The following is a 14,923-nucleotide window of genomic DNA, read 5'->3' as shown; positions in this document are numbered from 1 at the left end:
CTGGAGGGTAGGACCCAAACCAATGGCTTCAAGTTGCAAGAAAGGAGATTCTGACTAAACATCAGGAAGAACTTTCTGACAGTCTTTCTTCTTCTTCTTTGGCGATCACTCGTAGCCAAGTAAGATTGTCTTCCATAAAGGCTGTTCTCCAACTGGAGCGCTCGCAGGCCACTTTTCCCCAGTTGTCAGTGACAGTAAGAGCTGTCCAACAGTGGAACGGACTCTCACAGGAGGTGATGGACCCCTTCCTTGGAGGTTTTTAAGCAGAGGTTGGATGGCCATCTGTCATGGACGCTTCTGCTTTGGAGAGGGTTGGACTAGATGACCCTTGGGTCCCTTCCAACCCTAAAATTGTATGATTCTATAGGAGTGCAGAACCTGGATCTGTACAGCTGAGACAGATGCACAAAACTAAAATTAGAACGGGGTGCTGTTGTTTAGGATATTACAGAAAACTTGCCCTCAGCTCAGGTAATCTCATTTCAGGCAAGAGAGAATCTATTCCCGTCGCCTGCTTCCTCCTCTTGTCCTTTTCTTTCTGAGGCAAGGCTAATAAATCAGCTCTCATGGAACAAATGCTGCACTCCACCACTGATCCACTGGAGGGTGTGTAGCTGTGTGAGAGTGGGAGGCAGAGGAAGACGGGCTCCCTGCAAGCTGGCACTGTCAGCAATCAGCTGACATTAAAACAAACACCCTCTATGCAAAGGGCAGGCTGAGCATTTGGTATTTGTAATTAAAGCTTCTGGCTTGCTCACATGAGTCACTCCGAGGGTTGCTTTACCAACCCAGCGTGCACAACAACACCAAGTCCCACTTTCGAGCAACAGAGTTTTGCCCTACTTATGCGGTCATATTCCTCCTCTGTCGGCTAGTCTCATGCTTTCATCTCACAATTTACACAAGCTTTTAAAATCTATTTGATCAAGTTCACGACGGATCAGAACCATGAAGATGGTAAATGCAAAGTCACAAAGTGGCTAATGCATTTCTCTGCTGCTAGTTCTTTTAGGCCTGTTTCACAGTCTAGCAAATTTCAGACATTAATGACTCCTGGGGGTAGGGCTGAGCAAGTCTGGCGATTTCAGTTTCTCTGAGTTTCCTATTTTGCAAATCATAAGTTCAATTTGCTACACTTCTGCAATACTGTATGAAATGTACTCGGAGTCGAGAGTGAATTTCATGCTCTTTATTCAGCTCATAGTCATCAAGGAGAAGAGGAGAAGAAGAATGGCTCTTTTCCCAAAACCATCTACTTATATACATTATTTACACAATGGGCCTTGCGTGATTGGCTACTTCAGGGCTACACCTGTGGGCCAATTATATTGTGGATTGACTTCTGCCTGCAGCCTGATTGGCTGCTCCTACAGGCCAATCAGGTAGCAGATTCACTTCTGCCAGCCGCCTGATTGGCTGCTCCAGCAGGCCAATCAGGTTGCGGATTCACTTCCACCTGGAGTTGGATTGGGTAGCTCCCGCTGATTCTGAATCCTATTGTTCTAGGATTCAGCTCAGTACATAACACCCCTCCCCTCTAAGTTCCAGTCCTGCCCGGGAAGTTGCATTCGTAGTCCCCAAGGTCTGCTGGCCGCCTCCGTGTGCGTTGTGGCCTGGGGTGTTCCTTGGTCAGGGGTTCTGGTTCTGGCTCGTGTTCCGAGGCTGCTGGCTGTGCCGGGGCTGTCTGGTCTGGCGCCACTGAACCACTAGGTTGTGGCTCTGGTTCCAGTGTCCTTCCAGCCTCGGGGCGCCCCTCTGTGCCTACTGCTTCTGCTTCCCCTGCCCACCCCTCTCGCTCTACAGGCCTCACTGCCCTGCTGTCCCCTTGGGACCCCTCTGTCCCGCTCTCCTCCCGGGTTCCTCCTGGGAATCGCCGCCGTAGCTGGTCGCAGTGGCGGCGCCAACATTGCCCCCCTTCCGTTAGTACCTCGTACGACACGGGACCGGTCACCTTGGTGACTGTGGCGGGTACCCATGCTGGGCCTGCCCCAAAATTCTTTGCGTACACTGCGTCCTGGGCCACAAATGTCCGGGGGTTCCTGCCTTTCCCCACCACTACCTCATCCTGAGCTCTGTCGGGGTGAAGTCGATCCAGTCTAGTTGCAAGGCGCCGGCCCATTAGTAGTTCAGCTGGGCTCCGGCCCGTCGTTGTGCTTGGGGTGCTGTGCTGTGCTAGAAGAAATGCGGCAAGGCGGTATTCCCAGTCCCCTTGTGTCATGCGGCGGAGGCTGTCCTTGGTGGTCCGCACCATGCGCTCCGCTTGGCCATTGGTGGCAGGGTGGAATGGTGCTGAGCGGATGTGGCGGATGGCGTTCTGCGCTGTGAAGGTCTGGAACTCCTCTGACGTGAATGCGGTTCCATTGTCCGAGACGAGGGTGTCAGGGAGCCCGTGGGTTGCAAAAAGCTTACGTAGTACCCGGATGGCTGCCGCCGTAGAAGTGGACGGTACCAGTGCGACCTCCAGCCATTTGGTGTAGGAATCCACCACTATGAAGAATGTTTTTCCCTGGAAGGGGCCAGCGAAGTCCACGTGCAAGCGTGACCATGGATGTCGGGCGGACTCCCAGGGCTGGACTGGGGCCCTTGGGGGATCCGGGCGGGATTCTTGGCAGGTCTGGCAGTGTTGTACCCAGGCCTCTATCTCTCTGTCAATCCCTGGCCACCACACATAACTCCTGGCAAGGGCCTTCATCCTCACTACCCCTGGGTGTGTCTCGTGTAGGGCTGTGAGGACCCTTTTGCGGAGGGGCTGGGGAACAACAACCCTGCTTCCCCATAACAGGCACCCCTTGTGGGCCGACAGTTCATGTTTGCGGTTTGTGTAGCCAGCGAATTCTGGCCCGGGGCTGCTGCTGGGCCATCCTCGCCACACCCAGTCCAGGACCCGGGAGATGACCCTATCTTTTGTGGAATGGTGCGCAACTTCTTGTGCCTGAATGGGTCGGTCGGGAAGCAGCTCCAGGGTCATAACCTCTTGCGCAGGCGCTGGGTCGGGGCCTGTTTCTGGTAGTGGTAGCCTGCTGAGGGCGTCTGCGTGGCCCATCGCCTTCCCAGGGCGGTGGATTAGTGCATACTGGTAGCCGGCAAGGAAAATTGACCACCTGAGGACACGTGGAGACAACACTTGGGGGGTCTGCTTCTCGGGGGCAAACAGGCCAAGCAACGGCTTGTGGTCAGTCACTATGGTAAAGGGCCGCCCGTACAAGAAATCATGGAATTTTTTTACGCCCTTCACGATTGCCAGACCCTCCTTGTCAATCTGTGAGTAGTTTCGTTCGGCTGCAGCAAGCGTCTGGGAGAAGTATGCCACCGGCACCTCTCTTCCATCCGGGAGTTGGTGTCCCAGGACAGCGCCGATGCCATAGGGAGAGGCGTCGCATGCCAGCACCACTGGCAGCCTCTCGTCGAAGTGTGCCAAGACCGAGTTCGAGACGAGCAAGTCCTTGACTGCCTGGAATGCGGCCCTTTGTCGCTGGCCCCACACCCAAGGGGCCCTTTTATCTAGGAGTCTGTGTAGGGGCTCCGCTACCGCTGCCTTATGGGGAAGGAAGGCATGGTAAAAGTTCAATAGTCCCAAGAATGACTGAAGTTCGGGCTTGCTCTTGGGCGCTGGGGCCTCACAAATGGCCCGTACCTTGTCACCGGTTGGATGGACCCCTTCTGCGTCCACCTTAAATCCCAGAAAGTCCACCTGCGGCACTCCCAGTAAACACTTTTCCCGCTTCACCTTGAGGCCCGCCATCTGGAAACGGTGCAGGACGGAGCGGAGGCGGTCCTCAAATTCCTCTGGTGTGGGCCCGGCGATCAGTACATCATCAAAGAAGGGGGTGACGCCAGGAATCCCTTTAAGGAGAGAGTCCATTAGATTCTGGAATATGCCTGGTGCCACGCTAACGCCAAATTGCAGCCGCTTTACTCTGAATGCCCCTCTGTGCGTCACAATCGTCTGAGCCTCTGCTGTGGCTTCGTCCACAGGCAACTGTTGATACGCTTGGGCCAAGTCCAGTTTGCCAAAGATTTTTGACCCAGCCAGGGTGGCGAGGACATGGCTGACCACTGGCACTGGGTATGCATGGGCCGTGAGAGCCTTGTTTATGGTGCATTTGTAGTCTGCACAGATGCGGACCGAACCGTTAGGCTTGACGGGTGTGACAATTGGAGTTTCCCAGGGGGCGTTGGGCACCGGCTCCAGCACTCCTTGCTCCACGAGCCAGTCCAATTCCTCGTCTATGCGGGGTTTCAGGGCGAACGGGACCCGGCGGGCCTTGTGCCTGATGGGTCGTACAGCGGGGTCTAGCTGTAGGGCAATGGGGGGTCCTGTATATCGTCCCAATGCCCCATCGAAAACCCCTGGAAACTCTTTGCATATGGCGTCCACGTCCACTTGTAAGCTAGTGCGGTTCACCCCGGTAACGGCTAGCCCCAGAGGTCCAAACCATGCCAGTCCCAGTAAGCTAACGTAGGGGCCCTTAACTACCAGCAAGTCCAATTGTTGCTTTCGCCCTCGATATTGCACCCTGAAGGTCCCCACCCCCATTGTAGGGACCTTACGTTTCTGGAAGTCCCGGAGGGTGAATGGGGCCGGCCTTAGTTTGGGACCCCCATTAGGGCACAGTTCCCTTAATGTTCGGGCCGAGATTATGGATAGAGTTGAACCCGTGTCCAGCTCCATGCGGCATGGGGCTCCCTCTATCTGTACCTCTATATAAATTTTCTCTGTGCTGGGATGGGGCAACTGGAATACCTGGTAGTCCGTGATCTCCATCGAGTTGCCTTGGTGCATGGTGCCGTGTGACCTGGGGCTCCTGGGTCGGTCATCTGATGCTTGTCGACGGGTGAGTCGAGCCCGACACACCCGGGTGATGTGTCCCAATTTTCTGCACTGCCTGCACTCTGCGTTGCGGAAACGACAGGTCCTCCTCTCGTGGTTCTCCCCGCAGCTTGCACAGTTCCCTCCTTCTCGTCGAGGCTGCTGTGGTGTGTGTGCTGCTTGAGTGCGCCGCTGTACTCGGTGTACTTCCTCCCTGTCAGATTCGGATTCGTCGGTGAGGTCTTCGTGGTAGACCCTCGGTTGGGATGGCGGGGCCGGTCGTGCCTCTTGCATTGACCTCTCGGCGGCTTCGGTTGCCAGGGCTTCCTCCAGAGCAATCTGGAACGTGAGGTCTTTTTTGGCGTAGAGGCGTCGTTGCAACATATCGTCCCTCAGGCCACCAACGAGGCGGTCAGGAAGCATGTTCTCCAACTCTGAGAAGTTGCATAGCCGGGCGGCTTGGCGGAGGGAGGTCACAAACCCAGTTATGGTTTCCCCCGGGGCTTGCCGCTTTGCGTAGAAGGCATTTCGGCAAGCTACCACCGAGGGCTGTGGTGAGAAGTGCTCCTTCAGCCGTTCCATTATTGTTTTGTAAGAGACGGTAGCGACATCTCTAGGTGCAAGGAGAGCCCGGGCGATTTCAAACGTCTCCTCTCCACAGACGCTGAAGAATGTCGCCCTCTTCATGGCATCGTTGGTGACTTCTTTCGCTTGCAGGAGGAAGTTGAAACGGGCGGCGTACCCTTCCCAGTCTCCTGATGCTGGTTTGAATGGCGAGAAGCTGCTGTCGGTTGCCATTCTGGGTTCCTTGGGTCCTGGAGCTGAAGCCTGGATGAACGGTGCGATGCAGCGGTGCAGCAGGTGGCGGTGCTGCGGTGCAGTGCGTGGTGGCGGTCAGCTCAGCAGGATCCCACCTTCGTCGCCAGTGAAATGTACTCGGAGTCGAGAGTGAATTTCATGCTCTTTATTCAGCTCATAGTCATCAAGGAGAAGAGGAGAAGAAGAATGGCTCTTTTCCCAAAACCATCTACTTATATACATTATTTACACAATGGGCCTTGCGTGATTGGCTACTTCAGGGCTACACCTGTGGGCCAATTATATTGTGGATTGACTTCTGCCTGCAGCCTGATTGGCTGCTCCTACAGGCCAATCAGGTAGCAGATTCACTTCTGCCAGCCGCCTGATTGGCTGCTCCAGCAGGCCAATCAGGTTGCGGATTCACTTCCACCTGGAGTTGGATTGGGTAGCTCCCGCTGATTCTGAATCCTATTGTTCTAGGATTCAGCTCAGTACATAACACTGTACTTTGAATTTTTTTTAAAATCAGCATTTTTGTGCACATTTCTCTTGATATGTATATTTTATGCAATTATGCCTTTTTGCAAGGATTTTTCTTAATATGATGTATTTTTGAATGCTATTTTTATGAACACTTTAATCAGTACATTTCCCTACTATGCAACTTTTTCTACACCTTCCCTGGTTTGATAACTGCATTATAAAATTCAGAGAAATGCCAAATCTCAAAGGATAGCTGTGTTTCAGTTCATGTATTTTTCGGGAAGCATGTGTTAGGTTCTCATTAAAATGTGAACCAAGTTGAATTTTAACCACATCCATAGCCAGATATTAGGCCAGATTCTATTAAAACCATTTTGGTGAAGTGGCTACCTTGCACATCTAGTGCTTTCCATTACTCCACTGCAAGCTGTTTGATGTTGGAAAGAGCCTTTTTGCAGTTGTGCTGAAATAGTTTGCCATGTGTACTGGGCTTAGTGAGTGACAAGTGTGACTGGCTCACATGCTAGCGATCGCAGTGAACAATTAGGATTGCTATGTCTGCCAAGAGTTGTTAGCCATGATAACAAAATTGAACTTTCATAAATAGAGGCAGTAAACTTCTAAATCCCTAATGCCGGAAGAAGAAAAAAAACAGGGGCTGGTTGCCTTCACAGTCATGCTTTGTTTTTGACCTTACAGGGGCATCTGAGCATAGGAAGCCATTTTATACTGGATCAGACCATTGGTCCATATTGCTCAACGTTGTCTACGCCGACTGGCAGAAGATCTCCAGAATTTCAGGCAGGCATCTCTCCCAGCCCTACCTGCAGAAGCCAGGAATTAAACCAGAGACCTTCTGTATGCTAAACAGTTGCTCTACCATTGAGCTATGTCCCTTCTGTCACCTGGTTGATGCTGGACTATGTGGACTGCTGTCTAATTCAGAAAGGTACTTTGTAGGTTATTTTTCATTATGCTCTGCCATGCCAAAATATTTGTGTCCAAGACTCATTTTCATCTTTGGCCACTCAGGCAGGTAGTGGATGCATGTACTGTAATGTGACAGCAGTGTGTGCATGTGCGTGCATGACATTTCCCCCAAGTAAATCTGTTTTCTAAGCAGTTCACATAAAAAAATCAAAGTCCAAACGCAGTAATACAAAACAAGACATAAAAACATCGCGAAGGCACAAAACTTAAAAAAAAAAAAATCAATAATCAACCATTAAGTTCATTTAACAGACATAAACATTTAAGCAATACAGCGTACCAATAGGTGAAGAGGTGGAACAGCAAGTGCTGAACTGTCAGCAAATCACACTGAGGAACCATAGCAGTGTGTGTGTGTGTGTGTGTGTGTGTGTGTGTGTGTGTAGGCAAGCCCAACTGTTACTTTGCCCTCCCCCTTCTCCAGCTAACTGGGGGGTCTGGTGCGACGTCGCACAACGTCCTGATGTCACAAGTGAGGAGGAGCCAGGGGCAGAGTTGAATGCCCTCTGAAAATTGATGGGGCCCAGCCTCCTTAAAAAAATACATGGGGGGGGGAACTGCCTCAGCCCCTAGGAATCTGCACTCATGTTCATTGGCCAACCTGGCATTCCATCAGTGGCCAGCCATGTTAGATGGAAGAGGGCGGGCGGTACTGTGAGGCCTTCCATTGACTTGCCTTGACCTATTCATATTTTGTTGCCTTGAGTTTTTTCTGCTGAAAAAGAAATAATAATAATAATAATAATAATAATAATAATAATAATAATAATAATAAATATTAATATCCTGCTCATCTGGCTGGGTTTCCCCAGCCACTCTGGGTGGCTACCAATAGAATATTAAAAAGATGATAAATATATCAAACATTAAAAGCTTCCCTAAACAGGGCTGCCTTCAAATATCTTCTAAAAGTCAGGTAGTTGTTTATTTCCTTGACATCTGATGGAAGGGCGTTCCACAGGGCGGGCGCCACTACCGAAAAAACCCTCTGCCTGGTTACCTGCAACCTCACATCTCGCAGTGAGGGAACCTCCAGAAGGCCCTTGGAGCTGGACGATGGGGGTGGAGACGCTCCTTCAGGTATACTGGGCCGAGGCCGTTTAGGGTTTTAAAGGTCAGCACCAACACTTTGAATTGTGTTGTGGGATACAAACATGATATTTAAATAACAGAGTCTGATCAATCTTCTACTGCTGATACATCATAAAAAAGTAATTCCTGACAGCACCGATTCCCTATCAACCAAGAGTTTGTATATACTGATGTGCGTTCCAGAAACTAGCGATCTTTGGTTGTTCCAACCTTTGCACCTCCCCTTCCTCTGCCTTTTTCCTTCTCCCACTGAACTCTGAATAGCCGTTCCTCCATGGTTCATTCACTAGCTGCTTTCTTCATTTGAGTTTGTAATGCTAGGCCGCTTGGGTTTGCTTGTCTAGGAGACCTTCTTCCTCCAGCTTGAAGGGCTTTGTGTTTTGTTTGAATGGCATATTAATGAGCATGTGGCTATGTATACAGTACATCTAAAACGGCAGAATCGCGAGCACAGCCAGGATATGAACAACCTCCTCATTAAGCCCCTGCACTCGCAATGGAGGCACATAAAGAGACCGACGTCACGTCACAGCTGCATACAAAGCTCTTCTCCGTGCTGCATAAATCATGTATGGCCACATAATCTATTATAGATTCACAAAGCAGTAATCGCTAATTATACCGAGGCATATTTAGTTTCCTATGGGATCTGGCTTGCAGATCTTTGGGCTCTGGCGTTAGCTCGATGCATATGCAGTCTGTTTTTAATTTAATGACAATTTAATTTTACGGCTCTTATGCTTGTCTCCTGCACCACAGTGTCAAGAAGTACACACCTAGGCTTTCCATGCTCTTGCTGCTGCAATGTTGGGGTGATCTGGGAAGGAGTATAGTCTGCTCAGTGGTGGAGGAGCTAACATAGAAGAAATCAGAGTCTCTTGCGACCTACCCACCCCTTACCCCTTACATCTTTCGGGGGGGGGGGGGAATCCTTCCAGTAGCACCTTAGAGACCAACTAAATTTGTCATAGGTATGTGCTTTCATGTGCATGCACACTTCACGAAAGCTCATACCTATGACAAACTTAGTTGGTCTCTAAGGTGCTACTGGAAGGAATTTATTTGTTTGTTTGTTTCGAAAACGTCAGACCAACATGGCTACCTACCTGTAACATCTTTCAGGGAATCACAGCACAATTCTAAACATGTCTACTCAGAAGTCAGCCCTACTGAGTTCAGTGAGGATTACTACCAGTATCTGGGTCTAGAATTGCAGCCTGATGCAAAAACACACAAAGAAATTTGAGTTCTGATGTCATATTACAGACATTTGGTCTTTATGAAGATGCTGCTATAGAAAAAGCAGAATTCCTATTATTTTGATCACCTGAGGATGATGTATTGCCTTTCCCAAACCTTTCTTCCTTCTGTTATCTCCCTGTTGTCAAACTGAGAGTTCTGTAGGGTAGAACCTTTGGGGGCTGAGCTTTTGTACACTGATGCTGCTTGCATGGATGTAAAAATATGTATGCAGAAAATAGGAAAGTAATGTTCCCATTTTACTTATAGGAAACTGAGAATTATAATCTACCACCCAGATCTGCTAGCTTCAACCCAATATCCTGCCACTGTATTAGAACTAAGAAGAGAACTGATCTGCACTGCTGAGAATTAGCAGTTTTGCAAACCTAAAATCAAGCCAAAATCGATTATTCAGCTTCTGCAGCAAGGCAACTTGTTTCATATTTTAGTGGATAAGTGCACAGAATGTTATGTCAGGTAAACTTCTGTTAAGGATTTACCTTTAGAGATCACTGACAATGGGGCATTTGAAGTCCATTATAAATCTGTACTTCTATGGTACTTTTATTCTACCTGTTGTGACGTGGGGTTTGTGATTTCAGCTCTCTTGACAAAACATGCTGGAGACAGTTCTCTAGTAACAGCTCTTTATTAAAGTGAACAAGACTGAAGACTGAGGAGAGGAAAGCTACATTTATAGGGACAGGGGACTAGCTAGGAAGGGATACATTTTGGAGGGAACAATATCAAGCAATCACAGTGCTGCCTTTTGGAGGAAACCAATAAGACAGAGGATCCAAATACAGCAGCTTAAATGAACCAATAGTAGCTGTACCCTCTGGAACCAAAAGGCAGTTACTTTATCCTAATGCAAATACAGACAATAATAATACAGATATAAAATCCTTTGACTCAATACACAACACCCCTCCCCCCCTAGTGAGCACAGCAGACGTAATCCCTCAGGTACTGTGGGGTCCTACAACTTCTACCTGATCTCCTGACAACAGGTGTTGCAGGTTCTGGATTGGGTGTTACCTGTGGTGGAGGGGCTGCTATAGGGGTTTCATCAGGAACAGATGGAGTCCCAGACATCTCAGGGTCCCCGACCTGTACCTCGTCATCATGAGGACTAGCAGACCCTGGTTCATTTGCTGAAGCCCCTGGTGACTGTACCTCTGGACCATTTTCACTCTGGTCTTGCAGCTGTGCGTCATTAGCCAGGGATGAATTATCTGACTCCTCCCTGCTGAGCGCCCGGCGCCTCAGCTGATCTATATGTCTCTTCCAAACTTGCCCATTTTCCAAGGTCACATAATAGGACACAGGTCCACTAGCCCGGGTGATCACACCGGCCACCCACCGCGGACCTCGTGAATAGTTCCTCACCCAGACCAGATCTTCAGGGGCGAGATACCTTGTTGTGTCAGTCTCAGCCTGGGGGGTTGCTCTTGAATTACGGTTTGGCATTTTATCTGGGTGGACATAATCCAGCACCGTTACCAGTCTTCTACCTAAGAGCAGCTCGGCTGGCGACTTGCCCGTCGCAGTACACGGCGTCGCATGCTGCAAAAATAACATTCGCGCAATGCGAGCCGACCAGTTACCCTCCATTAAGCGCGCAATGGATTCTTTGGCTGTTCTTACCATGCGCTCAGCCTGCCCATTGGAGGATGGGTGAAAGGGCGCGGATGTGACCCCTCTTATAAAGTTATCAGCCAAGAATGCCCTGAATTCTTGGGATACAAAAGCTGCCCCATTATCTGATACAATGGTCTCAGGTAACCCGTGGGTAGCAAACAGCTGCCTCAACACCTTGATTACGGCAGCTGATGCCATGCTAGGGACCATCGCCACTTCTAACCATTTGGAATATGCATCAACGATAACCAAAAAGACCTTCCCTTGGAATGGCCCAGCAAAATCTATGTGCAGCCGGCTCCAGGGAGTCCTGGACTGCTCCCACCAGTGGACTGGTGCTCTGGCCACTTCTGGCCGCACCTCTTGGCATGCCTTGCATGTTCGTACCCATTGTTCTATGTTCTGGTCCATTCCAGGCCACCACACATAACATCGGGCTAGCGACTTCATCCTGACCATTCCCGGGTGTCCCATGTGAAGCGTCTCAAGAACCCTGTTTCTCAGTGGTGCTGGGATTATCACCCTATCTCCCCATAGGAGACAACCCTTATGCATGGACAATTCGTGCTGCCTTGTCGCATAAGGCCTGAATTTTTCTTCATGCGGACCACCTGGCCACCCCCTCCCCACCCAAGTGAGCACACGGGAGAGAACAGCATCTTTCCTAGTTTTCTCAGCTATATCCGTAGCTGTTACAGGAGCCCCCGGAAGTGTTTCTAGCATCATAATGTGCTCCGCCGGAGCAGGATCCTCATTGCTCCCGCCAGGAAGGGGCAATCGACTCAGCGCATCAGCATGGCACAACTGTTTCCCCGGCACATGGGTCAAGGTGTACTGGAACCCATTCAGGAATATTGACCAACGCAACATTCTGGGGGAGAGAATTTGTGGCGTTTGTTTGTTTGGGTTGAACAACCCTAACAGTGGTTTGTGGTCCGTTTCAATGGAGAAATGGCGACCGTACAAATAATCATAGAACCTTTTGATTCCGGACACAATAGCCAGTGCCTCTTTATCAATTTGAGCATAGTTGCGCTCTGTGGGCGACAACGTACGGGAATAGAAAGAGATGGGCTTTTCCGACCCATCCGGTTCCCTATGACTCAGCACAGCCCCCAGACCGTATTGAGAGGCATCACATGCCAGGACCAGCGGCTTTGACTCATCATAATGAGCAAGGACGCTCCTGCTACTCAGCATTCCTCGCAAGGAGTCAAAAGCCTTCTGCTGCTCCCGCCCCCATCGCCACACATTCTTTTTCTGCAATAGTCTATGTAATGGTTCAGCTACCGAAGCTTTCTGGGGTAAGAACGAATGATAAAAGTTAATAAGTCCCAGGAATGACTGCAACTCCGTCTTGTTCTGTGGTCGTGGTGCCTCGATGATGGCCTTAATCTTAGCATCTGTGGGGTGGATGCCTGATGCATCAATTTTAAACCCCAAGAAATCCACAGTTGGCACCCCAAAACTGCATTTTTCTTTTTTCAGTTGCAACCCCACCTCCTTGAACTTGAGCAACACTGCACGGACACGCGCAACCAGTTCCTGTGGGTCTTTTCCAGCAATCAAAACATCATCAAAAAATGGCAAGACCCCCGGCAGACCTCTTAACAGGCGTTCCATGAGCCCTTGAAAAATCCCTGGGGCCACACAAACTCCGAACTGTAATCTGTTAACTCTGAACGCCCCTTTATGTGTGACAATAGTCTGTGCTTCCGCTGATTGTGGGGTTACTGGCAGCTGTTGGTAAGCTTGTGCCAGGTCAATTTTGGCGAACACCTTGCCCCCAGCCAGTTTAGCCAACAGATGTGATACGACTGGAATGGGGTATGAGTTTCCCCTGAGTGCCTTATTGATAGTACATTTGTAATCTGCACATATCCTGACTTCCCCATTTGCTTTAAGGGGTGTGACGATTGGAGTCTCCCACTTAGCAGAGTCCACGGGTGAGAGAACTCCCTGCTTGACCAATTTATCCAGCTCTGCCTCGATCTTGGGTTGCAGTGCAAATGGCACTCGCCTTGGTTTGAGTCGGATTGGAGCCACCCCGGGGTCCAACTCGAAGTCAACTGGGGGCCCTTTATAACAACCCAGTTTTCCATTAAAGAGACCAGCAAATTCCTTGCATAATACCTCACTCATCTCAGGGCAGGTTTGGATTGAATTAAGCCCTGAGATACTCAGTCCCAGGGCAGGGAACCAGTCAGTGCCCAGGAGACTGGGGCGACTGCCCTTCGCAATCACCAGTTTGAGTACAGCCTGTTTGTCCCGGAACTGTACTCTCACGGCACACATTCCCATAACATGGATGCGGCCTGCTGAGTACGACTGCAAGGTTGCCGGAAAGGGCTCCAGAGGGGGCAACTTACCCCTGGGGAAGAATGTCTTCGCGGTCTGGTCCGACACGATGGTGAATGCGGATCCGGAGTCCACCTCCATGTCGCACTGCTGACCCTCAATCTTCACCTTGACGTGTGCCTTGCCTTGCGCTGGAAACTGCACGGCCCTCCCGTTGATCTCCGTTACGTAGTGGCAGTCCTTTAGAAAACGAGTTGCTGTGGGCGGTCTGCGATGCTCCAGTCTAGGTGCTCCTGTCGCTCCCGACGCCGCCGATCTACAGACCCTGGCGATGTGACCCGTCTTTCCGCACGTCAGGCAGATAGCATCCCTGAAACGACAACTCTTCCTTTCATGGTTTCCGCCACAACCTGGGCAACTGCCTCGGCGATCTCTGTGCACTGTGCAGGCCTGACGCACCGACTCGACCCCACGGACTGGGCTCTGGCTCGGAGTAGCCTCTAGCTCGTCCATGGCATGCGCAACTTCTATCTGTGGCTTAGTGGCCTTGCGACTGGCATCAAGCTCCTCTCTTTCGTAATTCTCCGTGGCGGTGGCCTCTTTCAAGGCTGAAGCAAGGGTAACCTCTTCTTTAGCCACGATGCGTCTTCTGGCTTTCTTGCTGCTCAGACCACCAATAAACCGATCCAGGAGAGTCTCTTCCAGATTTTGGAAGCCGCAGTGCTGAGCGAGCTTCCGGAGTTCAGCCAGAAATGTGGATACAGACTCCCCAGCATGCTGCTGCCTCTTATGGAACTCCATCCGCCGGGCCATCTTGGTCTCAGTAGGCGCCAAGTGGCTTGTTAGGCAGGCAAGAATATCTTCGAGAGATGTCTCACTCAGCTTCGCTGGAGCAAGTAATGCCTTGGCCAGCTTGAAGGTCTCGGGCCCACAGTAGCTCAGGAATGTGGCCCTTCTTTTGCTGGCATCGGTGATCCCTTGAGCCACTGCAAAGAACTCGAAGCGTTCGACGTAGTCTTCCCAGGTGTGGGGCTCTGATGGCTGGAAGGGCTCCAATACCCTTGGACTCTCCATTGTCCTAGCGGGCAGGGTCGTCTTCTCAGCTGGCCAGTGAGTCTTGTTCTCAGCTGCAATCCGGACTCTGAGGCAGGGTTGTGTTTAACCGCTCCTCAGCATTCCGGATCCCATCCTCGTCGCCAGTTGTTGTGACGTGGGGTTTGTGATTTCAGCTCTCTTGACAAAACATGCTGGAGACAGTTCTCTAGTAACAGCTCTTTATTAAAGTGAACAAGACTGAAGACTGAGGAGAGGAAAGCTACATTTATAGGGACAGGGGACTAGCTAGGAAGGGATACATTTTGGAGGGAACAATATCAAGCAATCACAGTGCTGCCTTTTGGAGGAAACCAATAAGACAGAGGATCCAAATACAGCAGCTTAAATGAACCAATAGTAGCTGTACCCTCTGGAACCAAAAGGCAGTTACTTTATCCTAATGCAAATACAGACAATAATAATACAGATATAAAATCCTTTGACTCAATACACAACACTACCCACAGACTG

At 50.3% G+C, this 14,923-nt stretch overlaps 2 protein-coding genes across 2 annotated transcripts; both read right to left on the bottom strand.

The window, feature by feature from the left end:
- Positions 1-384: 384 nt before the first annotated feature.
- On the bottom strand, positions 385-4,761 carry LOC132591734 (uncharacterized protein K02A2.6-like). The gene has a single exon (XM_060271703.1). The coding sequence runs from the start codon at positions 4,670-4,672 to the stop codon at positions 1,538-1,540; it is 3,135 nt and encodes a 1,044-aa protein (XP_060127686.1). The 5' UTR covers positions 4,673-4,761; the 3' UTR covers positions 385-1,537.
- A 4,399-nt stretch (positions 4,762-9,160) lies between these two features.
- Positions 9,161-13,051, bottom strand: LOC132591733 (uncharacterized protein K02A2.6-like). Its single transcript, XM_060271702.1, has one exon. The coding sequence runs from the start codon at positions 12,680-12,682 to the stop codon at positions 10,355-10,357; it is 2,328 nt and encodes a 775-aa protein (XP_060127685.1). The 5' UTR covers positions 12,683-13,051; the 3' UTR covers positions 9,161-10,354.
- Between the last annotated feature and the right edge of the window lie 1,872 nt (positions 13,052-14,923).

Source organism: Zootoca vivipara, chromosome 2 (assembly GCF_963506605.1).
Source record: "Zootoca vivipara chromosome 2, rZooViv1.1, whole genome shotgun sequence".
Classification (NCBI taxonomy): Eukaryota; Metazoa; Chordata; class Lepidosauria; order Squamata; family Lacertidae; genus Zootoca; species Zootoca vivipara.
Note: the sequence above shows the minus strand (reverse complement) of the source record. Positions and strands in the feature narration are given on the sequence as shown.